This window comes from Lontra canadensis, unplaced genomic scaffold, assembly GCF_010015895.1.
Source record: "Lontra canadensis isolate GAN:19392208 unplaced genomic scaffold, GSC_riverotter_1.0 scaffold6, whole genome shotgun sequence".
Taxonomy (NCBI): Eukaryota; Metazoa; Chordata; class Mammalia; order Carnivora; family Mustelidae; genus Lontra; species Lontra canadensis.
Window position 1 is genome coordinate 12,223,832 of NW_022631000.1, and position 26,085 is coordinate 12,249,916.

The 26,085-nt window shown below is 41.3% G+C and overlaps 1 protein-coding gene across 19 annotated transcripts in view; it reads left to right on the forward strand.

Moving 5' to 3' along the window:
• The window catches only part of PHLDB2 (pleckstrin homology like domain family B member 2), a 102,731-nt gene that overhangs the window by 69,568 nt on the left and 7,078 nt on the right, over positions 1–26,085 (forward strand). For 2 of the 19 annotated variants that reach the window (XM_032852152.1, XM_032852159.1), the window contains 10 exons: positions 2,119–2,262; positions 2,883–3,071; positions 4,859–4,999; positions 6,192–6,291; positions 9,268–9,282; positions 10,337–10,357; positions 12,337–12,372; positions 13,879–14,086; positions 24,378–24,468; positions 25,402–25,548. In XM_032852152.1, the coding sequence (XP_032708043.1) occupies positions 2,119–2,262; positions 2,883–3,071; positions 4,859–4,999; positions 6,192–6,291; positions 9,268–9,282; positions 10,337–10,357; positions 12,337–12,372; positions 13,879–14,086; positions 24,378–24,468; positions 25,402–25,548 (1,092 nt within the window). Of the gene's footprint in view, positions 1–2,118; positions 2,263–2,882; positions 3,072–4,858; positions 5,000–6,191; positions 6,331–6,360; positions 6,633–9,267; positions 9,283–10,336; positions 10,358–12,336; positions 12,373–13,878; positions 14,087–24,377; positions 24,469–25,401; positions 25,549–26,085 lie in introns of those variants that run through there. The other 17 variants (XM_032852162.1, XM_032852170.1, XM_032852164.1 and 14 more) reach the window with 15 other exon arrangements.

Genomic DNA, 26,085 nt, shown 5'->3' on the forward strand with positions numbered 1-26,085 from the left:
ATTTGTTAAGCATCCCTCTGGGCCACTGGCCCAGTTTATGAGGAGTGAGAGGAAAAGCAGGGGAGCTGGGAGGGAGGGGATTGCAGTAGTGAAGGCTGGAGATGCTTCTCTCTTGCCTTCACGCAATGGCAGAGAGATGGAGAGAAATAGTCAGATGCAGACATATTTTGGAGGCAGAGCTGACAGTCCTTGCTGATAGGTTGGATATAAGATTGAAGTAAATCAAGGGAGGTATTAGGAATGATGTCATTTTTCCAGTTTGAGTCATGAGCTGAACAGTAAGGACCTTTTCTTGAGGTAGTGAAGACTGGGGCCAGCACAGGCTTAAGAGGGAAGATACATGGGTTGACTCTAGACCTACTGAGTTTGAAGGACTGTGGCATCCAAGTGAATTAGATAAACTCTAGCATCTTTTTACCTCTTGGTACAAAAAAATAATCTTCCCTTTTCTGCTAATGAGTTCTTTTTCTGTGCAGACTTCCTGATGCCAAAAGCCCGTTTGGTTTTTGACTATCAAAAACCAAAGTTGGTATGTCTCCAACTCTTATGTTTGTTGGGTAACTATTCTCTTTCATGGACTAAGCCGACTTGGCTCACGAGATGTTTTGAATTTCTTCCTTTCTTCCTCTCTCTCTTTCTCTCTCACCGTCTCATTCTTTCACCCTTCTCTCTTTTTTTAAGGAGTGATTAATTTATATCTAACTCTTTCAAACAAGTGCCACTTTTGACACATGGCATACATGTTTGAAGCAATAAATCAGGTTATATGGTCTATGATGTACATAGAATCAAATCTTTGTTTTGAAACACCACGCTGTCAACTGAGCAAAAGCATAACTGAAAGTCATTTCTCTTCATTCCCATTCATTACCAAAGACAAAAGGAAATTTAACAATCCAGTTGTCAATTTCCTTTCTTCAGTTTAATCTTCTGAAACTTTACATGGTATCTATTGCCATGAAGTTCAAGACTGTATTCAGCAGCATTTTGAAACCTACAATTTATAGTCAACTTTAGCTTTCCCCACTTTGCCATAATTATAAATCAGTAAAAAACTTGCTTTCCAGCCTGAAATTCTTGCTTCACCAACATAATGATATTTTGCCTACCCTGGAGCCACTTTTTTAAAGGATTGATGGGCTAATGGAGGATCCCAAGTGCTAAATTTAACTCAATTTTACCTTTAAAAGAGAAATATTATTCTATACTCTTTCTTCTACTTTTCCCACTGTTTTGTTGATATGGTGAAAATTACGATTGGTCTGTACAAATACTTTCCATGAAAATTTACAAGTGCCTTTTCCTCAAACATAAATTTGGGAGTTTTGAATCTCCCAGGTTTTGATTCATGGGTATTTTATTGAAGCTGAAGCCAAAACTGAATCATTGTCATGGGCAATTCTCTGTCCTGGAGTAGAGCTGGAGGGTTGGGGAAGCTGCCTTGAATTGAAATAGCCTCGAGCTGCAACTCTCCTGCAGGTTCTGTGTGTGTGTGTGTGTGTGTGTGTGTGCGCGCGGGCACACGTGTACACATTTATCTTGCTGGGGAAGGCTCAAGAGGAGACCTAAAAGCTAGATTGCATTACAAATAAATTAGTATTTATAAAATTTCTCTGTACAAAAACCTGAAGACTTCAGCCCACTTTTACTCACACTCTAACTTGTAAAAACAGAAGAAAAGAAGAAAATCTAAAAATAAAGATTTGTGGAAAAGGTTCTTGAATTACGGAATGAGAGATTGCATTGTAAATTTTATATCTCAGATTTGTGCGTGTGTGGTTATTTTAAATGTTGTATAATGACACCCTTAATCAACAGAATGAATGCTGTTACCTCTAGAAAATCTAAAATTGAAGGTTTTAGGTTATTTATATATAATTTAGTCATCTTGACTTCACCCCCCCAAATTATGTGTAATGCTTGTAATATCACTTTTCAAGATTAAGTGTCATAAATCCATTTTAATTGCTGATGATTCCCTTAATGCAACATTTGGTCATTCCACAGATACTTGGCTGTGCCGCTCAAAGCTAACTCCATTGTACTGGGAGCATTAATACTCTTGCATGCCTCAGCTTTTGCTTTCTTTGTGTTTAACTTCTGAATTCCTCCTTTTAGGGCTATATCAGTGTAAATGAAATTAATGAGCCATGTGTCAATTCCACGAATCTATCCCCTTCCACTCAGTTCCCCGCTGACGCTGATGCTGTTGCCACTGGGCCTACCACAGCTGTGCTGGTGAGCCAGCCACAAAATAAAGAGGTGTGTTGGCATGACATTTCATTCGTTCACTGCTTTCCTCATGTCAGAGATTAACCCATGGTTACCTGAAAATGAAGGTGTGTGTGACCATATACATCTGGTTGACCAGCAGGCCAGAGTGATGCTGAGTTTGAAAAACATACCCACCTGGGGCACTGTTTTGTGACTCTTCATACTGGAAATTACGAAATATATGGTGCAGAGTGCAGTACCAAGAGAATTGAGTTCAAAATTATAAAATCTAGATCGTAGCCCTCTGACCCAACCTCGTTTTCATAGAAACCGAAAAGCCTTTCTCAAATTGTTAGCTTGAATCATTTTTCCAGTTTGATTTTGTTTTCTCTTGTGTTAGTGGGATGGATTTTTTTTTTTTAATGTTATGCCTTTTTAAAACATCTGGGAGGGGCAAAGAATAGTAAATTAAAGTATCTTCTAACTGTTCCAAGTTGTTCCCAGAGTAGAATTTTAACAAAAATCTAAATTGAAAGATCCTTCCCACCATTTGTGACTTCCTGATTAAAATACAAGAAAACAGAATAAGGAGATTATCGATTTCATTTCTTTGTCTTATTCTTTCATTTCATATGGACATATACATACTTTTTCTTTCTCCTATAAAGCAAAGATCACCTGTCTGTTCTGGATTTATGTTTCCTTCCACCCTCTCTCCTCATCCTGTCACTCAACCTCCATCAGCCCCTTGGCCCGAAGTCCTGGCTCCGTCTGTCGATCCTTTCCCATTAAATGACACACCTCCTCCTCTACCAGCTAAGAAACACAGAAGGCAGCGGCAGCAGCAGGAGCAACAGGTAACTAGGCACTGGTGTTCAGAGTCTGAGACTTTGACCTTGACAGCAGTCACTGATGTGGAATCTTTCCTTCCACTTTTCCAAAGGTATTTTGTTGAAGAGACAAATACCTATTCCTTTGGTGGGTTTTCTTTTATTTGGTTGGCTTTTGCTCTTATGCTTTTTTTAAGGACCTTTAGTATTTTTTAGGGGTATTAGGATTGTCCTAAACTTTGACCCCTTGACTGTCCTCTCTTGACTTTTGATATGTTGAAGCTAGATATGTTTTATATCCTTATGCTTCAGTTCCCATTCAGCCAAAATAGTGTAACTTGTCTCAGGTAGTTTTCAAAATGCTAATAATTATTTCCATTAAATCCATGCTATAAAAAGTTGCTGTGTCAGCACAAAATATTTTTCTTACATGTTACCGAAATCATAATGACATCATGCCCTCGCTATGAGTCATAATTCACTAAACATTTTACAAATAAATATCTCCTTTCTTCCTTCTAATGATCTGTGAAATAAGAATTGATCTCCTTATTGACATTTAGGGAACTGAGGCTTACTTAGCAGAGGTAAATAGCTTGTCCAAGGTCACACCACAAGTAATGCATTTGGCTCATAGAAGTTTTTATTGATCACCTATTTTTAAATAAACATTTCATTATGAATGCCACCCTTCTTTTGGTACATCTAGTGTATAATCATGCATAGGTATTCAAAAGTCTCTTTTGAGGTTTCCTTTCAACTATCATCAGATTTCTATATGAATTTGGCCCCAGAAGATGCTAAGGAGTCATAGTCCCTGACAATTAGATGAGCCCTGCTTTGCTGGGCCCAGCCATTGCATTTCTCAAAGTTACCTTTATTGCCTTTTACCTGTTGTTAAAGGACTGTATCTCCTCGCTACTTTTAGGTTAATAAATAGTAACTAGTGTAAGTAGATAATATAAAGTTAAAATGCAGGTGTATTTCATGATTGGCATGTTTAAAGATTGATCATAAATTTGTTAACTCAGATTTGCATTAATTCTTATGTATTTTAACAGCCTGAGCTTAGTATAAAAATGATCAAACCCCAATAACTTTATTACTCAAGACATTTTGGGGGGGAGGCTAAGAAAAATTTGGATAAATTTCAAGTTGGCAAAAATTTTGCCTTAGGAATCTGGAAAAAAAAGAAATGGTCAACAGAAGGGTTTTTAAATATGAGGGATTAGTGTAGGGGTTTCTTGACTAAGCTTTTTTTTTTAAATGAAAGAATAACCTAGAAGAATGCCTTATATGGAAGCATTATATGGATTTGAAGCGTTTATATGTAATTAAAATATTATTCCGACTTTAAAACAACTTCCCTGTTCACTCGCTCTTTCTCTCCATCTTCTCCCTTCCTTGTTCTCCTCACACTGGGATCTGTGCCATCACATAGAACTGTCCAGAAAGACAAGGGGAAAAACTGCTTACTTGCTTTGTCCACTGGCTGTTCCGCCATCCACATGGCGACCATCATAATAATTTGTAAGTTGTCCTGAGGCCCCAAGGCTGCAGGAACTAACTATGAAAGTGAAAGGTGGATTTTTTTTTTTAAGTTTCTTGGTTAAGTAATAAATTCTTCCAGTGTCTATGTATCTTACAAAATGCTAGCCCTAGTCTGTTAGTGAACGCAAGTATAAGTTGATTTTTTTTTTTAATTCTGTGTTAAAATTCCAAAACTCCTTTGTAAATGCGTACTTCTTAATTTCTTCAGTGACCTCTTTCAATTAGTCAAGTTTTGCTATTCTGCTTTACATTTGCATTTAAAGCATTTTAGAAGTCTGGAAGAAAGGAAAAAACAGCATAAAGAAGGCCTCTATCTGAGTGACACTTTGCCTCGAAAGAAAACCACACCTTCCATATCCCCACATTTCAGCAGTGCTACTATGGGGAGAAGCACCGCCCCAAAGGTAGGACGTGGGGTGAACCATGGGCTTTGCGTTCAGTGAGTCTTCTTGTCCTCATGTTGGCCAACATGCAAAGGCTCTTAAATAAAATGCCGAATAATAAACCATTAAGTTTGCTTGTTGGGCAGACAGAGAACTACATTGCATTTTCTATCCTACTCAGAGGATGTACTGAATTGTACGTCCAGGACCAAAGAACCTGGGCCTGGGTATTTTCTACCATCACACAAGTGGCAGAGAGTGTGCATTTACATGATAGATTCCCCATGACTGCCTCCCAGATCTGGAAATTGGAGGATATTAACTCTGGATTCCAGGAATAGTAGCCACAAATATTTCCTGAGAGCATTTCTGTGAGCCTGACCCTGCACTAAGCCCTTTATATGGATTGTTTCATTTTAAAATCTGGCAGCACTCTTCAGCCAAGGCACGCTGTAGTATCTGCGCTGTACGTCTGGACAAACTGAGGTGTGAAGAGACTAAGTGACTAGCCCAAGCGCCCTCAGCTGGTTAGCAGTGAAGCGGGACAATGAACCCCCGTGGTGTGACACTTGAGTCCTCACTCCTGTTTTGCTGACGTGTCCAGGGGGGTCACTGCAGAAAGAGGGGGAAGGGCAGATGAGAAAGAGGTTCTGAGTGAGCCAGGCTTTGGGGCCTTTCCCTTGCCTTCCATCAGGGTAACTTTGTTTTAATCTATTTTATAAACTGGGGTCCCGAGTATATAGCACACTGCGATTTTCTATTTTGAAAGAGTACAATATTGAGTAGGTTTCTCCAGTGTTGAGGGGGAGCAGGACATTGGTACACTTGAGCAAGTAGACCTCTTCTCTTCCTTGTGCATGATGTGCCTGCATTCCTGTCCCTGCACCTGCCCCCGCCCCCGGCTCCTTGTGCATGAAGAACTGAGTTGTCCTTTAAGGTGGTTTTGGACAGCGTTGCCCCATCTGTCTTCATTTTTGGAATTGCTTCCCCTGCAGAGATTGCTGTGACGTTGAGCCCGCCGTGGGGCCCCTTGGAAGGGTCCGTGACCGGCCTTTGCCTCTTAGCGTGAATTACAGGGACGCCTTCGTTCCTCTTTCCTACCATCCCTGCCTACTGGGCTTACCCTGGAGTTTTGTAGGCAGGGATGTGGCCCTGTCCTGAAGGACCCTGTGGCGGGCAGTTTGCCTGAAATGTCTCCTCCTGGTTCTCACAGGCTCACCTGCCCCTGGGACAGAGCAACAGCTGTGGCAGCGTCCTCCCTCACTCGCTGGCGACAATGACCAAAGACTCAGACTCTCGGAGGACGCTCAGAGGTACGTACCTATTAAATCACACATCGTGTCTGTGGGTAAGTGTTAGAATTTCTCCGGGAGAGGGAGCAAGAACAGGGGTGGGGATCATTAGAGAGGGAACAACCAATATCCTGGGTTTTATCCTTAACGAGTCTTCTTTGGGGAAGGATCTCTGTCGCCTTATTGTTGTACTAAGGTAACTTTTCCTATTATACATATGGCAGGCACCTTTTAAACATACTCACTGCACTTCCTCAATTCAGTTGAATTCCCAAACCAGGAAGGCTCCTCGAGAATGACTAACCTTCCCATTCTGTAGAAAGAAAAGAGAGACGGTGGAGATCCAGAGAGATCGCCAGTTGCCTTAATGAAGCCACTTACCTGGTCTGTGCGCTGAGCCACTATTCTGTTGCAACACATGCTAAAGAGTCATTGAGAGGACACACTAGTGGCCCAGGACCACATTCCCATTGGGCCTTTCATGGGATCTGAGCTTTTTCTTCTATGTGGTTGTTAGGTTTCGGGTAGACTTAGATCCTGGGCATCTTTTATTTCTTAGTAATAATACACTGCATTTGTAATGGAGTTGTCGAATAGTCTTTGAGGCGCTCAGAGAAGTTACTATAATGCATTTCCAGAGGTGAGCTTCTCATCGAGAGGATTAGAGTTGTGTCAACACAGTCATTTAGGTCAATAGTTTATATGGGCCCCAACTTTTGACCAGACGTGGTACTAGAGACCAAGAATGCAAATAAATGACACAGTCCTCACCCCCTGACATGCTTATACTCTAGTGAGGAAGAAAGATACATAAAGATGATTTAAGGACTCCTGAGTGGTTCAGTCAGTTAAATATCTGCCTTCAGCTCAGGTCATGGTCCCAGAGTCCTAGGATTGAGCCCCACGTCAGGCTCCGTGCTTGGCAGGGAGTCTGCTTCCCCCTCTCCCTCTCCCCCTCTCATGCTCTCTCTCTCTCTTGCTCTATCTCAAATAAATAAATAAAATCTTAAAAAAAAAAAAAAGATGATTTAAATGAAATGTGGTGCATGCCGTGATGGGGGAATGCCCAGGATATAAAGGGGGCTGCCGATGGAGTGGTCGCCATTTGGGCTCTAAATGCATTCATGCATTAGTGGAATTGAAACCCTTCCCTCCAACCAGGCTGGAATTCAGTTCTGACTGCTCAGCCCTTCTGCCAGTGGTACCAGGGGATAAACACAGGTTTCTCGCCAAAAGAAAAAAAAAAGAAAAGGAAAAAAATATATATATACATATATGTTATGTATATATATTATATATGGATTTTGTATATATAAAATATATATGTGTGTATGTTTTATATATATATATGTATATATGTATATATATACACACATATATATATATATAGCTCTCTCTCACTTGAATGAGGTTTTTGAATCATCACCAGATGTGGTTTAAGAGTTCATAGAGCTGTAGTGTTCATAAGAGAGGTTTATAATGCATGAAAGGTTTACAGTGTTAACATGTGAATCAAATACAGTTGATTGAACTCCACTTTTATTTTCTTTGCTATAATTTCTTAAGCTAAAATATCTCATGATTTATAAAGTTACGATATCTCTTATAATTTATAAATAATAAACATAAGCGAGTCTTGATATTTTGGCTCTCGTTTATCATTGTTCACTTGTGGGTCAAGTCCATTTTCTGTTAAAGCATTTTTCTGTGATATTTATAGACTTTTTCAATGGGTTTTTCCCACTGGCTGAAGACCTCAGAGCTTGGATTGGCCACAACACCACATTTTATGTCAAAAGTTATTTCTTAAGGAGTAATGAAAACCAGACCTTTATACTAATTGGAGAGATTTGCGAATTCAAGAGCTATTCAGATTATCATGTAAGAGGATTTTTTTTTAAGATTTTTATTTATTTATTTGATAGACAGAGATCACAGGTAGGCAGAGAGGCAGGCAGAGACAGAGGAAGGGAAGCAGACTCCCTGCCGAGCAGAGAGCCCGACATGGGGCTGGATCCCAGGATCCTGGGATCAGGACCTGAGCCGAAGGCAGAGGCTTTAACCCACTGAGCCACCCAGGCGCCCCATGTAAGAGGATTCTTAATGAGAATTTTGGTGAAACCAAAGGATGCTTGATCTTTATTTTTCTAATCTCCTTTTGCCCAACAAAGAATGGGAATCCCCATGATGGGTTCATAGAGGAAGTGTGAGCCAATTCCATTAAGGCCCCATTAAGGATGAACTCCGCAAAATCCATCGACTTTCAGCTAGCTTTGCTCTGGCCCTTCACCGATGTGCTTTGCTTTTGTGTATCTGGGAAGACTGCGGCTGCATTCTTTCCTGCTGCAGCTCTCCAGCAGGGTTCTTCTTCAAGAATTTCATGTGGTGCTGATGGGGCAACTTCTGAGGAAATCGAGAACCATCCTGTGCGTGTTGGTCCCAGCAGAGGTGATGTGTCTTGTGAAGCCAGAGGAAGAGGGGCAGGGAGTGCAGTTCTCAGAGTCACAATAGACCGGAAAATTGGCAGGATTTTCTCCTAAGCCCCTACAGGTGGCCCATCCCCAGGAGGGATGAATCATTATTGCATTTAGAATTGTTTCACTAACACAGTTTTGGCTTCACTAAAATGGCAAAGGCAAGTAAAAGTCCATGGTTTTGAAAAAACTGGACCCAACGCATTTTCATTAACTCAGATGTAATAGATGTTATCATTTTGGGGGGAGTTACACAATTAACTTAAGTGAACTATTTTTTTTTTTTTTGCTGCTTGTTCATAATGGATACATCAAGAACAATGGTGTAAGTATCAGCCTTCCTTCCATCAGCACTGTTTTCCTAGAAAAAAAGATCTCTGAGAGCAGAGTTTAAAGCAGAGAGCCCAGGAACTCAGCTCTTAAAGTTGTAATGCTTATTGGCTTTTGTACCACTTGTGAAATGTTCCTTTGTAAGCTCTCAAATGAATGAAATCTTTGTCCTTTTGTTTTCTGTTAAACGCAGGAAAGTCCAAGAAAGGTATGACAAACCTCCTCGCTTGGTGTTTTTTTTTGTTTTCAGCAACTAGTGAAAGGTCATTGTTAAGTCATCTTTAAGAAATGATCGGATTTGAAACTGTAAAATAGTGCATTTTTAGCCAGAGGATCATACATTTTACACAATAGAGAAAAATTGCTGCACGTTTGCTAGAAACCCAATCCTGAGGGCAGCTGCTGTTCACTCACAGGGGCAGCTGCAGGAGCCCCTTTGTTTTTATTACAAGGTCAGACCCTGCAGGAAACCAGAGTGGGTGGGTGGGGGGAGCATTGTTTTTGCAAGACTTAGAATCTAGATAAAGATCAGAGTGGGCATTGTCAAGTTTGTAGGCTAAGTGTAAAACAGGAGGCTTCTCCTTTCTAAAGGGCAGGTGTAAATAAGGCCCGCTGCAAGGGAGGAGGGAAGGATTTAGGACGCTCCTACTTATTTATTCCATTTAAGCCCATTGTAGAACACTTGTGACCTGGAGGAGTGAAGACCAGTTTGCGTGACTGGCTTGAATAAATGAGATGCTTATGACCGGGACAGGGTGGCAGAGATGCAGGGTGTCAGAGGACGCCCTGGTTATAGAAAATTTGAGGGCCTGTGCTTGAATAACTGAATGGCATTTGATAAATCCTAGCTCTTAAAAACTATGTGCTGCTGTCTGCCTGGGAAAAAGAACTGTTTTATCACTATGATCTCGTTTTTATTCTCTCTGTTTTCTGGTTGGCGAGTATGTGTGAAAGATGTTTCATTTCCAAACGTTGTTGACTAACAGTATGCATGTATCTGAAGCTTATTATTATTTTTTAACTTCCCAGGTTCCTCTGTAAACTCAGATGGAATCTGGAAGTGTGAACATCTGTCTTGCCTTGTTAATCTGGTGTTGTGACTGACACTGCGGAGGATGGCATGTTGCAGGTGTCTGTTTTTCTGGTCTCCCGTCATCCTTTTTGATCTTGTCTCTTTCTCCCTTTCTCCGTCTTCCCCCTTCTTCGTCCGTGACTCCTGACTCATCCTGTACCTTCATCTCCTGGCTGTGGACTATGGTTAGGAAGAATGAATTTCTCAGCAGGTGAGCTACACTAGGCTAATTTGTCAGAGAGACAGATTAATTTTATCCTCTTAAACCCAGATTATAGTCTTAAATAATCTCATTTTCTCTATTAAGCCCAAATAACTATTTAAAGTATACGACACGGGCGCCTGGGTGGCTCAGTCAGTTAAGTGTCCGACTCTTGATGTCGACTCAGGTCATGATCCCAGGGTTGTGGGATCAAGCTCCGTGTTGGGCTTGCACGGGGCTTGGAATCTGCTTAGAGTCTCTCCCTCTCCCTCTGCTCCATCCCCCTTTAAAAAAAAAAAAAGGGAAGGAAACAACACACATTTGGAAGATATTGGCAACACTGTATATCCCACAGTGGGATAACACGATATCCCACGATAGTTAAGTCACAAAGGAGTTTTCAGGTGTAATTAGCCAGAATTCATAGATAGGTATGAATAAGAATGAGAAATAGGCCTTGCACGTCTTCTCTCCTGGCTCTCTTGGACAGTGACGAGACTTGAATTGGTTTGGGTTCCTTGCATGGGCTCTGCTGAGAGCTGAGCCTCAGACACTGTCAGCTCTCCCATTATAAACCTTGTAACTTCCCTCCAGTGGCTATTTCTGCCTGGGTAGAAAGGATGTAGAGCCTTTACAAGGCCTTCTTTGCTTTCTAGTTGCTGTCCCACTGCTGAATGTTATTCTTGCTACATAATTTAAAAACAAAAACAAAAACAACCAAGTAGTCTCAGGGTTTGGAAAAGTCTCATTCTTCCCCGTGCACTTACTTCGCCCCCACCACCCGCACCCCAGATAGTAGACACATTCCACTTCCTTATTTAGCCACCGCCGAAACTGGAATTTATAGATGAGAAAATGAATTGATTCAGCAGCTTTTTAGTTCATGACCTCCCCATACTGAATAAATGGGGATCCCGTGGTGATCAGGGCACCTGGGTCCCCCTCCCCGGGATAGCTTGCCCCTGTTCTGGGTTTACCTAGCTGCACGAGCACTTCTTCTTGGACCTCCTACCAGGGGTCCTCGTTTGGTCCTGTTGCTCTCCTGGGGTGTTTCCTCCATTAAAAGTCTCTGTACCTTTGGACAAGCAGGCCAGAGACTGGGTCCCAAAGCCAGCTCTTTGGAATCACACGGGTGCAATTCCAGAATCACAGGGAAGAGGTCCAGGCCTTTATTTGAGATTGCAGAAGTAACTGAATTTTTTGAAGTTCAGAAGGGAGGATGCTAAGCCAGGTGGTCGCTGAGTTCACTGTGATTATTAGTAGAGGGTTGCCAGGTGGGAGAAACGAGCCTGTCCATGAGGTAGAACATTTCCACTCACCCTGGAAACAAAATTCCTGTGCCAGGAAATACATGCTCATCATTAGCACGTTACTTCACTTAAATGGCCCTGAAAATCTAAGGCACTCGCTAATCCTACCGCCAGAAGGGTGGAAGGTTCTCTCAAACATAGAGCCCAACTCCGACGAATAATGGGGTGACCTGGAGCATTTGTGTTCACAGCCCTTAGCGTGCTGCACATAGCCACACGGCTGGCCCTGGTGCCCATATCTGACATCTTTGAGTCATTTTAGTGTGCTCTTTCTTCACCTGAGGGTCATAAGTTCATTTTCTTATTTGCACTACTTTTGGGGGAAAAAAAAATAGTGGGCGATCCGAGGATCAGGACCCACCTTCTTCTCTGCTCCTCCAAGAGGGTGTTTGTGGCATCATAGGGATTCGCCTTTCCTCATGTCAGTGCCAAGGAGATAATTCTCGTATGTTTTCAATTCCGTGGCTGTCTTTTAGGGACTTGGTTTTCATACGACTGCTAGAAAGTGGCTCCACGATGTCAGTGCCAGCGTCAAAGTTTTCTTTGCCAGTAGGGCTTTTTTGAAAGCACTAGGAAAGATACATGCGTGACTTTTTCAAATAATTTCTGGTGTTGTTTTTTGTTTGTTTGTTTGTTTTTGTCCCTCTCCTTTTCATAATAACTGGAACAATTTAAAAGGAGCGATTAGTAATTCCAAAAATTCAAGTATCAAAGGTAAATATCTGAGTAATGATTTTTTTTTTTTTAAAGGCACAGGCTCCACGCTTATGAATGCACTGGCTTCACTTACTGCTCCCCGCGTTAATCACTATGATTGATGGCCCTCTATCCGAAGTGTCGTGCTGTGCTGTCTTGTGTTGCATCTTCCCTTTGCTGAGTGATATGTGGCTCTTGTGTGTGTATTTGTAATATCTAATTACAGCTTATATTAAGGAAGGTTATTTCCCCAGAAACGCCCTCATCTGAACTAACATATTTGCACTTTGATATTTAAAACTACTCCACGTAGTTTGGCCAGGCAAACTCCCCCTGGAACTAAAATCATTTTACAGAAATGTGTCCGATGCTTTGTTAAATCCTCACGGATGTGGCTTCTGCTTTTTTTGACATTTTTCATTACCAATTAAAAGCCTCAGCAAGGGTAGGGAGAGCTCAAGGAAAGAGGCGAAATTCAAACAGTCCAATCATTAACTCTTAATGGATCTGGTAGTAAATTTGATGAGGGAGAAAGGGGTGGCAACCTACTGTTGGCTAGAGAAACATGTTTTTAATGCGTTGAGGAATTGGTTTATCAGTTCAATGTCTGCTTCCTGCCTGTATGGTACATAGAGAAAGGAAGAATAATTTAACTTGCATTGCCCCAAATCAGCCACCAGCAAGCAAGCCAGAGCAACAACACGAAGTAAAGTCAGTGATCTAACAGGCCAGTTGAGCAAGTACCAGGGTAAGGAGGAAGCCTGGGACTGAGAGCACTTTGGCTGCTCTTGATGTGAGTTCTACATTGTCCTATGGTTGGCCAGCACTAGCTGGCTGAGGGCTGACGGCAAAGGCAGAAAAACAAGAGAGCTCTATATATGGTCCTTAGGAGGGGTGTGCCAGTTGGGAGAATTGTTTTAAATCATTGGCTGTGGATGTTTTAAATAATGAGCAGGCAAGGAAAATTGAAAAAAAGTGAGAAAAATGTGCAGTTTGGATTTTTACCAGATTAAAAGTGTTAGTGGTAATATGAGTGAGATACAAGTTTCTTAAATCCTACACCTCGATGGTCCACCTGCTGTTTTATGACCAGATGGAGTGTTCCTTAAATTTGAATACCATTGAGGAAGTGACTGTCCTAGACCACGCTATTGCTTGTCACCAGGAGTCATCTGGCTTCCCTTGAACCCAGCTACTTCTAGAAGATACAGGGCCTTTCATTGTGTTTCTCTTCTGGTTTGGTTTGCCTGTTTGTGTGTGTGTGTGCGGTTATATCCTCAGTTACGCTGAGATGTGGGAATGGCAAAGGAGAATGTGAGATGATCCACTGACGGAAAAGATCACGCCCAAGACCACCTCGCTTGCACTGAGCATGATGCTGTGTCTTTGATCTTCTTGGCTTCAAAACAAATTAGACCAAAGTCCAAGTTTTGTACGCAGATGTTTTGGGTTGCTGGTTTGAGTCTCAGAAGATCTGAGACTAGAAGATGAGGCATACTAACATATTTATGGCTCTTTCCTTAGGGTATAATCACCAACAGATGAGTGAAGGACAAAGGCAGAAATCTTCTGACTTTTACAACCGCACAGCCTCTGAATCAAATGTCTACTTGAACAGTTTCCACTACCCCGATCACAGCTACAAGGACCAGGCCTTTGACACGCTGAGCCTAGACAGCTCCGACAGCCTGGAAACCAGCATCTCCGCCTGCTCGCCTGACAATATCTCTAGGTAAGATGTATTCATCGTTGGGGCTTCCAGTTTAGAAAAGCCTCTGCTGGTCTCATAAAGTAAAGGCATCAGTGTGGAACAACGTGAATGTACAAGCCCAGATTTCTGAGACATAGTCTATGGGGCAGAAGAGGGTTGAGTGTCATGGCAGCCTTTGAAAGTAATTTCCTTGTATCCTTTGTGGCTTAACCAGTCAGACATCATATAATCCATTTTTCTCCTTTACTCTCTTTCTTTACATTTGAGTTCACGTGTACACTGTGCTTCAAAATTTACTTGCCTCTGTTGGTTGACTCCAAGACTCATTAAGACTACTTTTGATTGTATAAAGAAATCCGACAGTATAGTAAGAATTTCGAAGAATTTCTTACGTGTCTGTTTCATTAAGAGGAAGGGTTTAGAACTGTTCCACATATTGAAATTTTGGTAAGGATTTAATCATTCACATTCATATTCATACTTTGAGGCAAGCAAAGATGGTCTTATGGAATTAGGGCTAAAAGCACATCTAAAATATAGATCTGGTCCTGGTACTCTGCCCCTTCAAAAACTACTCCCCTTTGAGTAAAGTCACGCCCTAGAACCTGCATTCTGGATCCATCCCAACTCGCCGTTCACTCTCTCCTCCTGACATGCCTCACAGGGCTTCTTATTAATTGAGAGGATTATAAATACTCAGATCTCTGTGCCTTTGACCATATTGGTCCCAGGCCTGGAATCAAGTAGTTTGTTCACTCATTGATTTACAGGCTCCTTCATTCATTCCACGAATACTAATGGAGTGCTCTAGAGTCAACAGTGGGCTGGCGTTGGGTCATGCTAGCTGGCAAGTGCCAAATGTGCATATTTTTACCTGTGTGTGATCAGTGATGTCATGTTGGTAGTTTGAAATTGACCATGGTGGCAGTATATACTCCACATAAATGGACATTTGCTATATGTCAGGGTTTTCATTTCCCTCCAGAGAACTGATTTACCAGCATGACACTGTCTACCATCAAATTATCCTTCCATTTGTGTATTCACTCAATCCATACTTACTGAGCACCAGTAGTGTCTGGCATTGTAAATATCTTTACCATCCCCATCCCTCTGCTCCCATCTGAGCCTGGGGAGACTTTCCTTATCTGTTAGGCTTAAACTTGGGTTGGAAACGCAGGAAAAGCTCTCCTTTAGGGCCTTTTCCTTCTGTGTTTCCACTGCACTTGACTCTTTTTTCTATTATATCACTGATCACATGGCAGTATAAAATTTTCTCTTCAGTAATTAATTGGTGAATTCCTCAATGTCAAGGAGGCTGGCTGATTCTCCTTTTCCCCAACCCTTAACATTTTCTGGCTATAGTGTCTGGTTACAGTTAAGTCTCATATTCATTTCATTTATGAAACATGAAATAACCCAAAGCTAAGTATGTTTTATTGATATTACTATACCCAGCAGAGATCTTAGCACATGGTAGGTATTCAGTAAGTGTTGACTGAGTATATACCTCAGGATACAGTAAAATGGCCATATTTTCAATTTTGTTATATTAAAAATTTTTGTTTGGTCTATTTTAATTGACGGAATTGTTCACTCATTGCTTTATAGGCTCCTTCATTCATTCATTCCACGAATACTAATACTATGATCTCAACCTAAGAAACATCCAATATTCAGTAAATGTTAGTTGAGCACTTATGTGTTCCAAATGCAAACGTCTAGTTGGGTCATTGCCATTAACGAACTTCCCTCTGTTGGATTGAAGCCGCAGGCTGGAAGCAGGAATGCTTGTACTCCTTGGGCGATGATCATGCTCCTTGAAGCAGATCACAGAGGGCTCTTGGTCCTGATTTACTTGCTAATCGTAAAATGGAGGGGTCGTTTCTTGAATACAAGGCAATGATTAATTTTAAAACATTTTGATGGAAAATTACCATCCTGTAAATATAAATTAGTTCTTTATTTGAATAATTTGCTCTCCCCTCACCTATAATAAGAGAATGACAGAGAGACAGGGAAAGTAATACCAACAAAACGTACTTAGCTTTGGGTTATTTCATGTTTCATAAATGAAATGAATATGAAATTTAACTGTAACCAGACACTATAGCCAGAAAATGTTAAGGGTTGGAGAAAAGGAGAAGAAGGCAGATGTTAACATTCTGTGGTAAATAAAGTATACAGTGTGTTTTCCTTTGGCATTAATGGGTAAAACATTAATATTATTGGATATACCCTATCAGAGAAGGAAAGGAGTCTCTGGGGAAAAATATTAAAGCAACAATAAGAATTGTATTGCTGCTTGTCACATGGGAATGACCTTAATTGAAAGAGGAGATTATGTAATGATAAAGAATAGGGCTTTGGGGGGCTCAGTTGATTAAGCATCTGGCTCTTGGTTTTAGCTCTGGTCATGATCTCCAGGTCATGAGATCAAGCCCTCCATCAGCTCCATGCTCAGTAGGGGAGTCTGCTTAAGATTCTCTTTCCCTGCCTAAAAATACATAAGTAAATCTTTAAAAAAAAAAAAAGTAAAGCTTTTTGGGGGCTGCCATTATTATTTCAGGTTAGAAGGATTAGTGTTTCATGTTATTCAATATTAAAAGATACAATAGATCACTTTTTAAAAATTTTCACATGACTACATTGGGGGAGACACTTGAGCGTGTGGAAGGGGTGGACATCAAACCAGCTGGCACTGGAGATGCTCTGGTGACACCTGCTGTCCTGCACTTGTCCGAGCCAGGCCAGTATGTGCTCAGAACAGAAAGCCTAGAATGTTGAGCAATTATTCATAAATGACAGTAAACTGACCAGATGTGGTGCTTTCTGAATAACAAGACACAAACAAACTCAGCCACCCAGCAACTATGATAGCTTGGTGACAAGAGGAATAAAAGTGGGCATTAAGAGCGAGAACCCAGGGCACTTGGGTGGCTCAGTGGGTTAAGCCTCTGCCTTTGGTTCAGGTCATGATCTCAGGGTCCTGGGATCGAGCCCCACATAGGGCTCTCTGCTCAGCAGGGAGCCTGCTTCCCCCTCCCCACTGTCTGTCTTTCTGCCTACTTGTGATCTCTGTCAAATAAATAAATAAAATCTTAAAAAAAAAAAAAAAAAGCGAGAGCCCAGATTCCCGACGTCAGAGGGACAGCCATGTTTCGGCGGCATTTGGTACTTAGTTGATATTTTGGAAACAGTTGACTATTCTCCCCTCTTCCCAAATAATTGTGAACATCTTGTACCAATACTTCTTTGGTGAACTCTTTTTTTTTTTTTTTTAAGATTTTTATTTATTTGACAGAGATCACAAGTAGGCCGAGAGGCAGGCGGGGGGTGGGGGAAGCAGGCTCCCTGCTGAGCAGAGAGCCCGATGCGGGGCTCGATCCCAGGACCCTGGGATCATGACCTGAGCCTAAGGCAGAGGCTTTAACCCACTGAGCCACCCAGGCGCCCCTTTGGTGAACTCTTGATAGCTTAACCTTTTATTTACCTGTGTTTTTAAGATTTTGTTTGTGTATTTGAGAAAGCATGCAGGGAGGGGCAGAAGGGCAGGGAGGAAGAATCTCAAGTAGACTCCGCACTGAGTGCCAAGCCCGACGTGGGGCTCGATCCCACAACCCTGAGATCATGACCTGAGCCAAAACCAAGAGTCAGATGCTAAACCGACTGAGCCCCCCAGGTGCCCCTAGTTATCTATTTTTGAGCCATCTTTAGTAGAGAAATACACTCTAAGCATTTGCCTGTCTTGGCATTTTTCCACTCTCTGCCTCTTCCTCCTCTCCAAAAATGGAAAGTAAATATTCATCCCTTCAAGTGATCACTCTACACCTCTCTATTTAGTGGCAGGGAACAGCTGCAGTGCAACAATGGGTACAGGAAATTACCCAAAAAGGATCCGCTTTGATTATAATTACCAAGCATTACGACTTCGGATCTGGACACTTAAGCACTGTGACAGGGCAAGAACTGAATTTATTTTTATTTGCTTGCCCTGTTGGTTTTTCTTAAAATGGTTTCCAGAGGTAGAGAATGAGAATGAGTCTGCTAAATACACCGAAAGAAGAGGACAGCATCACCATGGAGCCTTCCTGGCAGGTGGTTACCCATGACCATGGTCATTTTGTATCCTTAGTTCACGCAGACCTGCCCTGGCAGTGCTAGTCATCACAGATAACCAGTCACCACAGTCAGAAATTACCAATAGTACGTATTTCATTCAGCTGTCTGACCCTCTGAATGTCAAAAAAAGTCAAAGCCAAAGTAGAAGATACCCGTCAAAGGCTTAGTATAAAAGGAAGAGGGAGGGAAACAAACATTTGGCTTCTGTACCACCATCTACTTTTAAAAATTCATGCTATCCTGGGGTGTCTGGGTGGCTCAGTCATTAAGTGTCTGCCTTCTGCTCAGGTCATGATCCCGAGGTTCTGAGATCAAGCCCCGTGTTGGGCTTCCTGCTCTGTGGGAAGCCTGCTTCTCCCTCTCCCACTCCCCCTGCTTGTGCTCTTTCTCTTGCTGTCTCTCTGTTGAATAAATAAATAAAGTCTTTTAAAAAAAATAAAAAATTCATGCTATCCTAAGGTAAGCTTGTATCCACTGTTATGATGTGAAATAATATGATAAACATCAGGCAAATGGGTAATCAGAAACTAATGGTTTGGAATGTATATTATGACAACACATCCTTAATAAGAACTTCTTAAAGTCAGGTAGCAAGAGGAAGAAGAGACTAACACATCTTCTCTTGGTGAGATTTGCTAAAGCTATGTATTAAAATACCCTGAAATGATATGTATGTTAAAGAGGTAATTCCATGCTGAAATTCTAGTGACAGAAGCCTGGTCTTGTGGTTTATTATGTCACAAAAAGCCATTTGTAGAATTACAGAATTACTCAGAGCTGTGGGTACATTGGCCCTTTGCTTTTTGTTGAGACATCATTTTTGTGTCTCCTAGAAAGTTACTTGAGTCAGACAGTATGTTTGCTTTTTCAGCATCATTACTTACACCTTAAACAAACAAAAAGCTAAGAAAACAGATCCTGGGTCATAGAAAAATGGCAGCTGGGAGTCCATTCTGCCTAAAACCTCTCTTCTGCTGAAATTACTGACTTGGCCTAGACCGTGCAATGTTCTGCTCACCGCCTACAATGATATGTTATTATCACAATTGCTATTAGTAATTTACCAAGCCCTGACCTTGCCCTCATACTTGAAGGAAACGTTGGGGGAACTTGATCCTTCATTGTAGCTTAAATGCCAGCACTGTGCATGTGGGGCAGGGCACAAGATGGGGCATGGAGTTGAGGGCAATTCGTGGCCGAACGTGGGTCTAAGGGATGCTTTCATCTGAATTTGAGATGCTTCAGATTTCTTCATTTTAGGCAAAAGTTTGTATTCTGCTTTTTACCCTAGATAGTCAACACACAGTGTCTGCATTTTATTCTAGGGCATTCTTTGAGAAGAGATGCAGAAAACCAAAGTGATTGGGTGGGGGGGTGGGAGGCGGTGAGAGGCACCCAAGTGCCAAAGGGACCAGATGTGTCAAACCATGTGAGAAATGGTTAGGGAGTTCGGAGGGCTTGCTATGTTCTTGTAATATTCAAGGAGCTACTGGACAGAGAAAGGCTAGATGTTTTAAGAGGAGTAATAATTTGTTGAAGCTGAAAAAATACTTGAGAAGATTAATTGAAAAGAAATATTCTGGGATACTGGCTCTTCTTTTTTTTTTTTTTTAAGATTTTATTTATTTATTTGAGAAATAGAGAGAGAAAAGAAGCAGAGGTAAGAGCAGAGAGAGAGGGAGAAGCAGACTCCCTGCCAAGCAGGGATCCCCGCGAGATGTGGGGCTCAGTCCCAGGACTCTGGATCATGACTCAGGCCAAAGGCAGTGGCTTAACCAACTGAGCCACCCAGGTGCCCCCAGCTCCATGTAGTGGCAATACTGGTGCACTGATGGCCATCTTGGAAAAGTTTTATGTGTCTTTGTGGAGAATTTTGTTTAGCCCCCATTAGTTTAGTTCTGTTTTGCTTTGCTTACTTATTCTTTGTATGCCGTTGTTCTTTGCTTTTCTTCTTACATTTGTTTCTGTTTTTACCTTTGCCTATGAAGTGAATATTCTAAAAAGCCCTAAAAATCCTATATCTGCTATTTAGATTCCTTTACCCTTGGTGAAAGTTTTGTTTTTCTTTATGAATATGGTTTTTACTAAAGTTGGCCAGATACACAAAAAAAACCTTCAGTTGATAAAACAGCAGAACGTGACTGAGCAGGAGAAGTCGCCAAACTAGTCATCTTTATATCGTTAATGGCCTGATGACTCAGTATCATCAGCATCCTTACAGCAGTCACATGCAAGATCAGAAATGTGTGTCTGCCCTTAGGAAGGTCAGAAGTTGGAACAATGGAAAGAAAACATGACGACTCCTATAATGTGGACGCATTTGAGAAAACAAAGATGAGTGTTGTGTTCTAGGCAATGCAGTATCAAGCTTATCTTCAGGGACATCAGACTCTCCTTCTGCATGGCAAGTGCTCAGGATTTCACTTGCTGACATTGGTGTCTGCCATTGATGCCATGGTATGACCAGTCTAGACTTTTCCCTGCATTCCCATTGCAGCAGCCTTTCCTTTTCAGTGTAGGCACAACCCTGATGGGACAGAAAAGTAAAGATGGTGGTGACAGAGTACCACAGAGCAGTAGGAGTTTTGCTAAATAAAAGTGGTTTACCTGTCAAGGAAATATTAACATCAAAAATAGCAAAAGTGGGGCTATAGAGAATAAGTAGGTATCTGTGAATACAAGGTCTTTTTTTTTTTAAGATTTTATTTATTTGACAGACAGAGATCACAAGTAGGCAGAGAGGCAGGCAAAGAGAAAGAGGGGGAAGCAAGCTCCCCGCTGAGCAGAGAGCCTGATGCGGGGCTTGATGCAGGGCTCGATCCCAGGACCCCGGGATCATGACCTGAGCCGAAGGCAGAGGCTTTAACCCACTGAGCCACCCAGGCGCCCCTACAAGGTCTTTTTTTAACTAAATAACCAAAGAAGCTTTAAAGTATATAAAATGTAGCTTAAAAAAGTGGGTGACTTTAGGTTTCTACAGGTTATGAACACTCAGGTGGTAAGTGTTAACATGTATCATTGTTTTTATGTATCAAGTGTTTTCAGAAAATTGAGTTCCTTTGGAGCAAAAATTAAGACATTTATGGAAATATCGCCAAATAAGCAAACTGAATATAATTGGCAGAAAATTAACTATAAATATTATAAGATAAATGGAAAACACCCTGAAAAATTCTAAAAAATGAACAAACAGATTTAAAGACAGATAACTATTTGAAAACTTACCCCCAGGATATGCCCAAATTATAGATTTATGAAAAACCATGGACTGAAAATATTTGTTTCTAACCAAGTTATTTCCAACCCATTCCTCTGGACAGGTTTCAAGGAGCTCAAGGTCATACTTAGGCCAATAAATGGAAGCCATAGGAAGATAGATTTTGACTCAGCTTATCAACATTCTAACAATGATGTCCCAACAGTGAAAGAAGGGATACAGAAAGTTTTTCCGTAACTAACAATGTTCAGGCACAAACTAGATGAAAAGATGAGTATGTTCTAGAAAGAACTAAAGGACAAATGGGGGTTAGAATATTGGTGAGTTTTTAAGACCTGAGACTTAGTGAAATTAAATTATTTATTTCCAAATCAATAGGAGACATAAGACATAGACACCTGATGTCACAGACAACACAATCGAATATAAACACGATACTGTGTGATTAAAGGGCCTGATGTTTGTCTTTGGCTCTCTTAGCTGAGCTGATGAAGTGTGCCACTTAACATCTATGACCTTGACTGTTCTTGATAAAGAAGATACACATTCCTGTACAAATATTAAAGATTTTTTCTTTAATTCTTACTGGTTGAAAAGAACAGAACTTACCCTTTGTACCTCCCCCAACAGTTCATGGAAATGAACTGTTCTCTCTTTATCAGGAGAACACACCCAGCTAACAATGGACCCAATGTAACCCTGAAAAGTACAGAGATATTAGTTAAGCTTCTAAGGACACAGCAGTCCTAAGGCTGTCCCCTTCCTGGATGGATACAATTTTTCTAAAAGACAATTTTTTAGAGTGGCTTTAGGTTCACAGCAAAATTGAAAAGAAGGTACAGAGAGTTTCTGTATACCCCCTGTCCCCACACACGCACAGCCTCCCCCATCATCAACATCCCCCACCAGAGTGGTGCATTTGTTAAAATTGATGAACCTATATTGACACGTTATTATCACTCAAAGTCTGTAGTTTACAACTGGGTTCACTTTTGATGTTATGCATTCTGTGGGTTTGTACAAATGTATAACATCATATATCGATCATTATAGTGTCATAGGGAGGGTTTTCATTGCCCTGAAAATCCTCTGTGCTCTGCAGACTCATCCTCCCCCCCCCACCCCACGGCCCACCCCACTTCAAACCACTGGCCACCATTAATCTTTTTTACTGTCTCCATGGTTTTGACTTTTCCAGAATGTCATCAAGTTGGAGTCAAACAGTATTTAGCCTTTTCAGATTGCCTTCTGTCACTTAGCAATATGCATTTAAGCTTCCTTCATGTCTCTCCATGGCTTGATATCTCATTTTTTAATGCTAAATAATATTCCATTGTCTGGAAGTACTACAGTTTATTCATTTATCTGCTGAAGGATATCTTGGTTGCTTCCAAATTTTGGCAGTTAGGAATGAAGCTACTGTAAAACTGCTGCTACTGATTTTAAGATAAACCATATGCACTGTGTTACTGTGGTCATTTATCTTGGTAAAGGAATTTAGCCCTGTGTTTGAAACATTCTAGATTTGAGTTGTTCAACAGTATCATATGGGGAGACTATACTAAGAATTATCCTTTTCATTTTCATAAAAATTCATTTTTATGTAAATGCATCTGGCATGAATCCCTACTGTGTGCCAGGCGATGGAAGATACAGGAACAAAAGCATCTCTGTCCCCAAGAGAGTCTAGAAAACAAGCATTTATTAAATGGCTACACAGTCTACACACATAGGAAATAACACTGGTTCTCTATGGCTGGGACATTAGAGTAAGGAAGTTTTGACCTAGGTCATGCCTTTTTTTCTAGAACACACAAATGAAATGTAAGAGAAAAATAACATTTTTGGTTAGTGTTAATCACTTCCACATTCTTTTCTTTCTCTTTATTTACCCTAACTGTTCTTGCAGCCTTTATTCCTTTTGGTTTTTTCCTTCACTCATCTGCATGATGTCTTTCTCAAGATGGATTTCTTTTGAGGCTCTGGATTCCCTTCATGGGGGTTCCCTTATCGGTATGGTGGATGAGTATTATTGACAAAACTGCCACCACCCTTCTGTTGCAACTTTTAGAGGTTTTTGTATGTGTTTTTTTTTTAACTGGCATCATCATGTAAGAAAGAAAAGTCCCTGTGAGTGTATTTTTTTTAAGATTTATTTATTTATTTATTTGGCAGACAGAGATCACAAGTAGGCAGAGAAGCAGGCAGAGAGAGGGGGGAAGCAGGCTCCCCGCTGAGCAGAGAGCCCAACGGGGCTCAATCCCAGGAATTTTTTTTTTTTTTAAAGGACCCTGAGATCATGACCTGAGCCGAAGGCAGAGGCTTTAACCACTGAGCCACCCAGGCGCCCCGTGTGTGTGTATTTTTTAAAGTAACCTCTACACACAATGTGGGGCTCAAACCCATGACCTGGAGATCAAGAGTCACATTCTTTTCTAACTGAGCCAACCAGGCACCCCCTAAAATGTCCATGTGTATAGAGGCATAGCAAAAAAGCAGCTGGGGACACACTTCCAAGCCAAATAAAGTGACTTCACACCATAGGTGTCATGTCTGTAGAACTTCGGTGATTGTCTTATTGGCCTGGTATCTCTGAACAATTAAAGAAACAGGAAACCCTCCCACGGTCTATAATTTTTAGACTCTGGAAAAAGCATCTTGAAAACACTTCGTTAGATTTAGTTGGGGTTTGTTTATTTATGAGTAAGGCACTTTACTTTGGTATTATCTTTCTTGCCTATAGTTTGTCTCCTAAACTGAGGTAAATCAATGGCACCTACAGTTTTCAGAGCTAAACTGACTGGCCTACTCAGGCCAATGACTTTGCCAAGTAACATCCTTTAAATGACTTCAGATCGTGTCATGCGCCTTCCAGGAAGCTGTGCGTGTGCGTGCCTGTGCGCGTATGTGTATGTGTGTCAAGAGACCTCAATCTCAAGCAACATTCTTAAAAGGCCTTTGTGTTCTCTTCAGTGCCAGCACGTCAAATATTGCCAGGATAGAAGAAATGGAGAGACTTTTGAAGCAGGCTCACGCAGAGAAGACCCGGCTGCTTGAGTCCAGGGTAGGCGTACTATCTTTACACAAGAGGTCCGTGAGGCAACGGTTCATCCTGCCTGCATGTGACAGGAAACTGTCCTTGGGTCTTGAGAAGCAATATAATCTTGGGAGTAATCACTCAACCCTGTTGGCCTCATTTTTTTTTTTTTTTATCTGAAAAGTAACGGTGGTAGAGAAGATTTCTAAGGCTCCTTACTGCACCACAATTTTTTGTAATTTAAAATATGTAGAGTGTCAGTGTCGACCGAAATGAGTGCTTTGTATTGCATTTTCCCTTTGATGGACACTTTGTTTGCCTGCCAAGGAACAGGGAGGAATGTCATATCTTTATGGACTCTCCCTTCCTTGCCAGCTTGTGTGAACTGTGCTATTATAATATTTAAAATCCCAAGTTATTGTGACTGTATTTCAAGCCAGAATCTGAACTTCCTTAGGAATCCCCCCAAATGCCTTTGCATCCTGCCTTAAAGGGCCCCGCCTTTCCTCTTCTGACTTCCCTCTGAGCTTCCTCTGCCTCTGACCTTAAGCCAGGAAGCCGAAGAGCAACAAAGGAACTGGAAGGACCAGGACTGATGGCCTTTGGTTAAAAGACGGCCTTCGAAAGGAGGGCTAAATGCCTCGATTAGTGTTGGGTGACAATTTGTGATCCTTTTTATTAAAAGTGGGAGATAGGTGGTCGTCTGTATGAAATGACTGAATACCACAAGTGGGATTTTCACCCAATATTCAATTGTTGGTTAAATGTGGTGGCTGCCTTTCTGTGTGAGATGATTTTGAAAACTATGTGAGAAAAGTGATTTTAGTCTAGGAGGTCTATTGGAGCACCCAGGCTATACAACCAGCAATTATCTAGTGTGAATTTTCTTTTCCATTAGTTTTTGGAATCGTTAAAGGGTAACCAACATGTCTTAATTTTGTTCTGCATGATGATATTTAGGAACGGGAAATGGAAGCCAAGAAACGAGCTCTGGAAGAAGAAAAACGACGCCGAGAACTTCTGGAAAAACGATTGCAGGAAGAAACTAGCCAGCGGCAGAAATTAATTGAAAAGGAAGTAAAAATACGGGAGAAACAGAGGGCACAGGTTGGTGGGCCTCTGGATGGCTTAGAATAGGTCGCCCCCTGGTGGTCATTCTGCAGAAGACGATCATGCTCGTCAGGATGCCTTCCCAGACCCCTTGCCGTCAGCAGCCCTTGACATGTGACTGATAAGAGACAGATGGGGGGGTTCAGAGACCAAAAAATGTATGTTTATCTCAAAACCCATTGGGATCTACTAGCCAAATGGCACATTTCTGTAGTCATGCGTGGTACATTTTTATGGGAGAGGGATTTTTTTCTTCCACCTCTTTTGTGCAGTATATTTAAAAGAAGCATGTTTTTTTCTAAGCAGCTTTGAAAAATGCAGTTTGACTTACCACTGAAAACAAATAGAACACCCAAACTGAGCCTTTGGTTGAGGAAGAGAAGAGAGTCTAGTAAGCCATTTTTGGAAGCAAACACTCCAGAACAAATAACAATTTTACCAACCCAATTTCTTGGTAGTGTTAGTGGGTTTTTTGTTTTGGTTTGGTTTTCTAACCACTGTATTATCACACATGTCCCTTTGCTACAGCCGTCC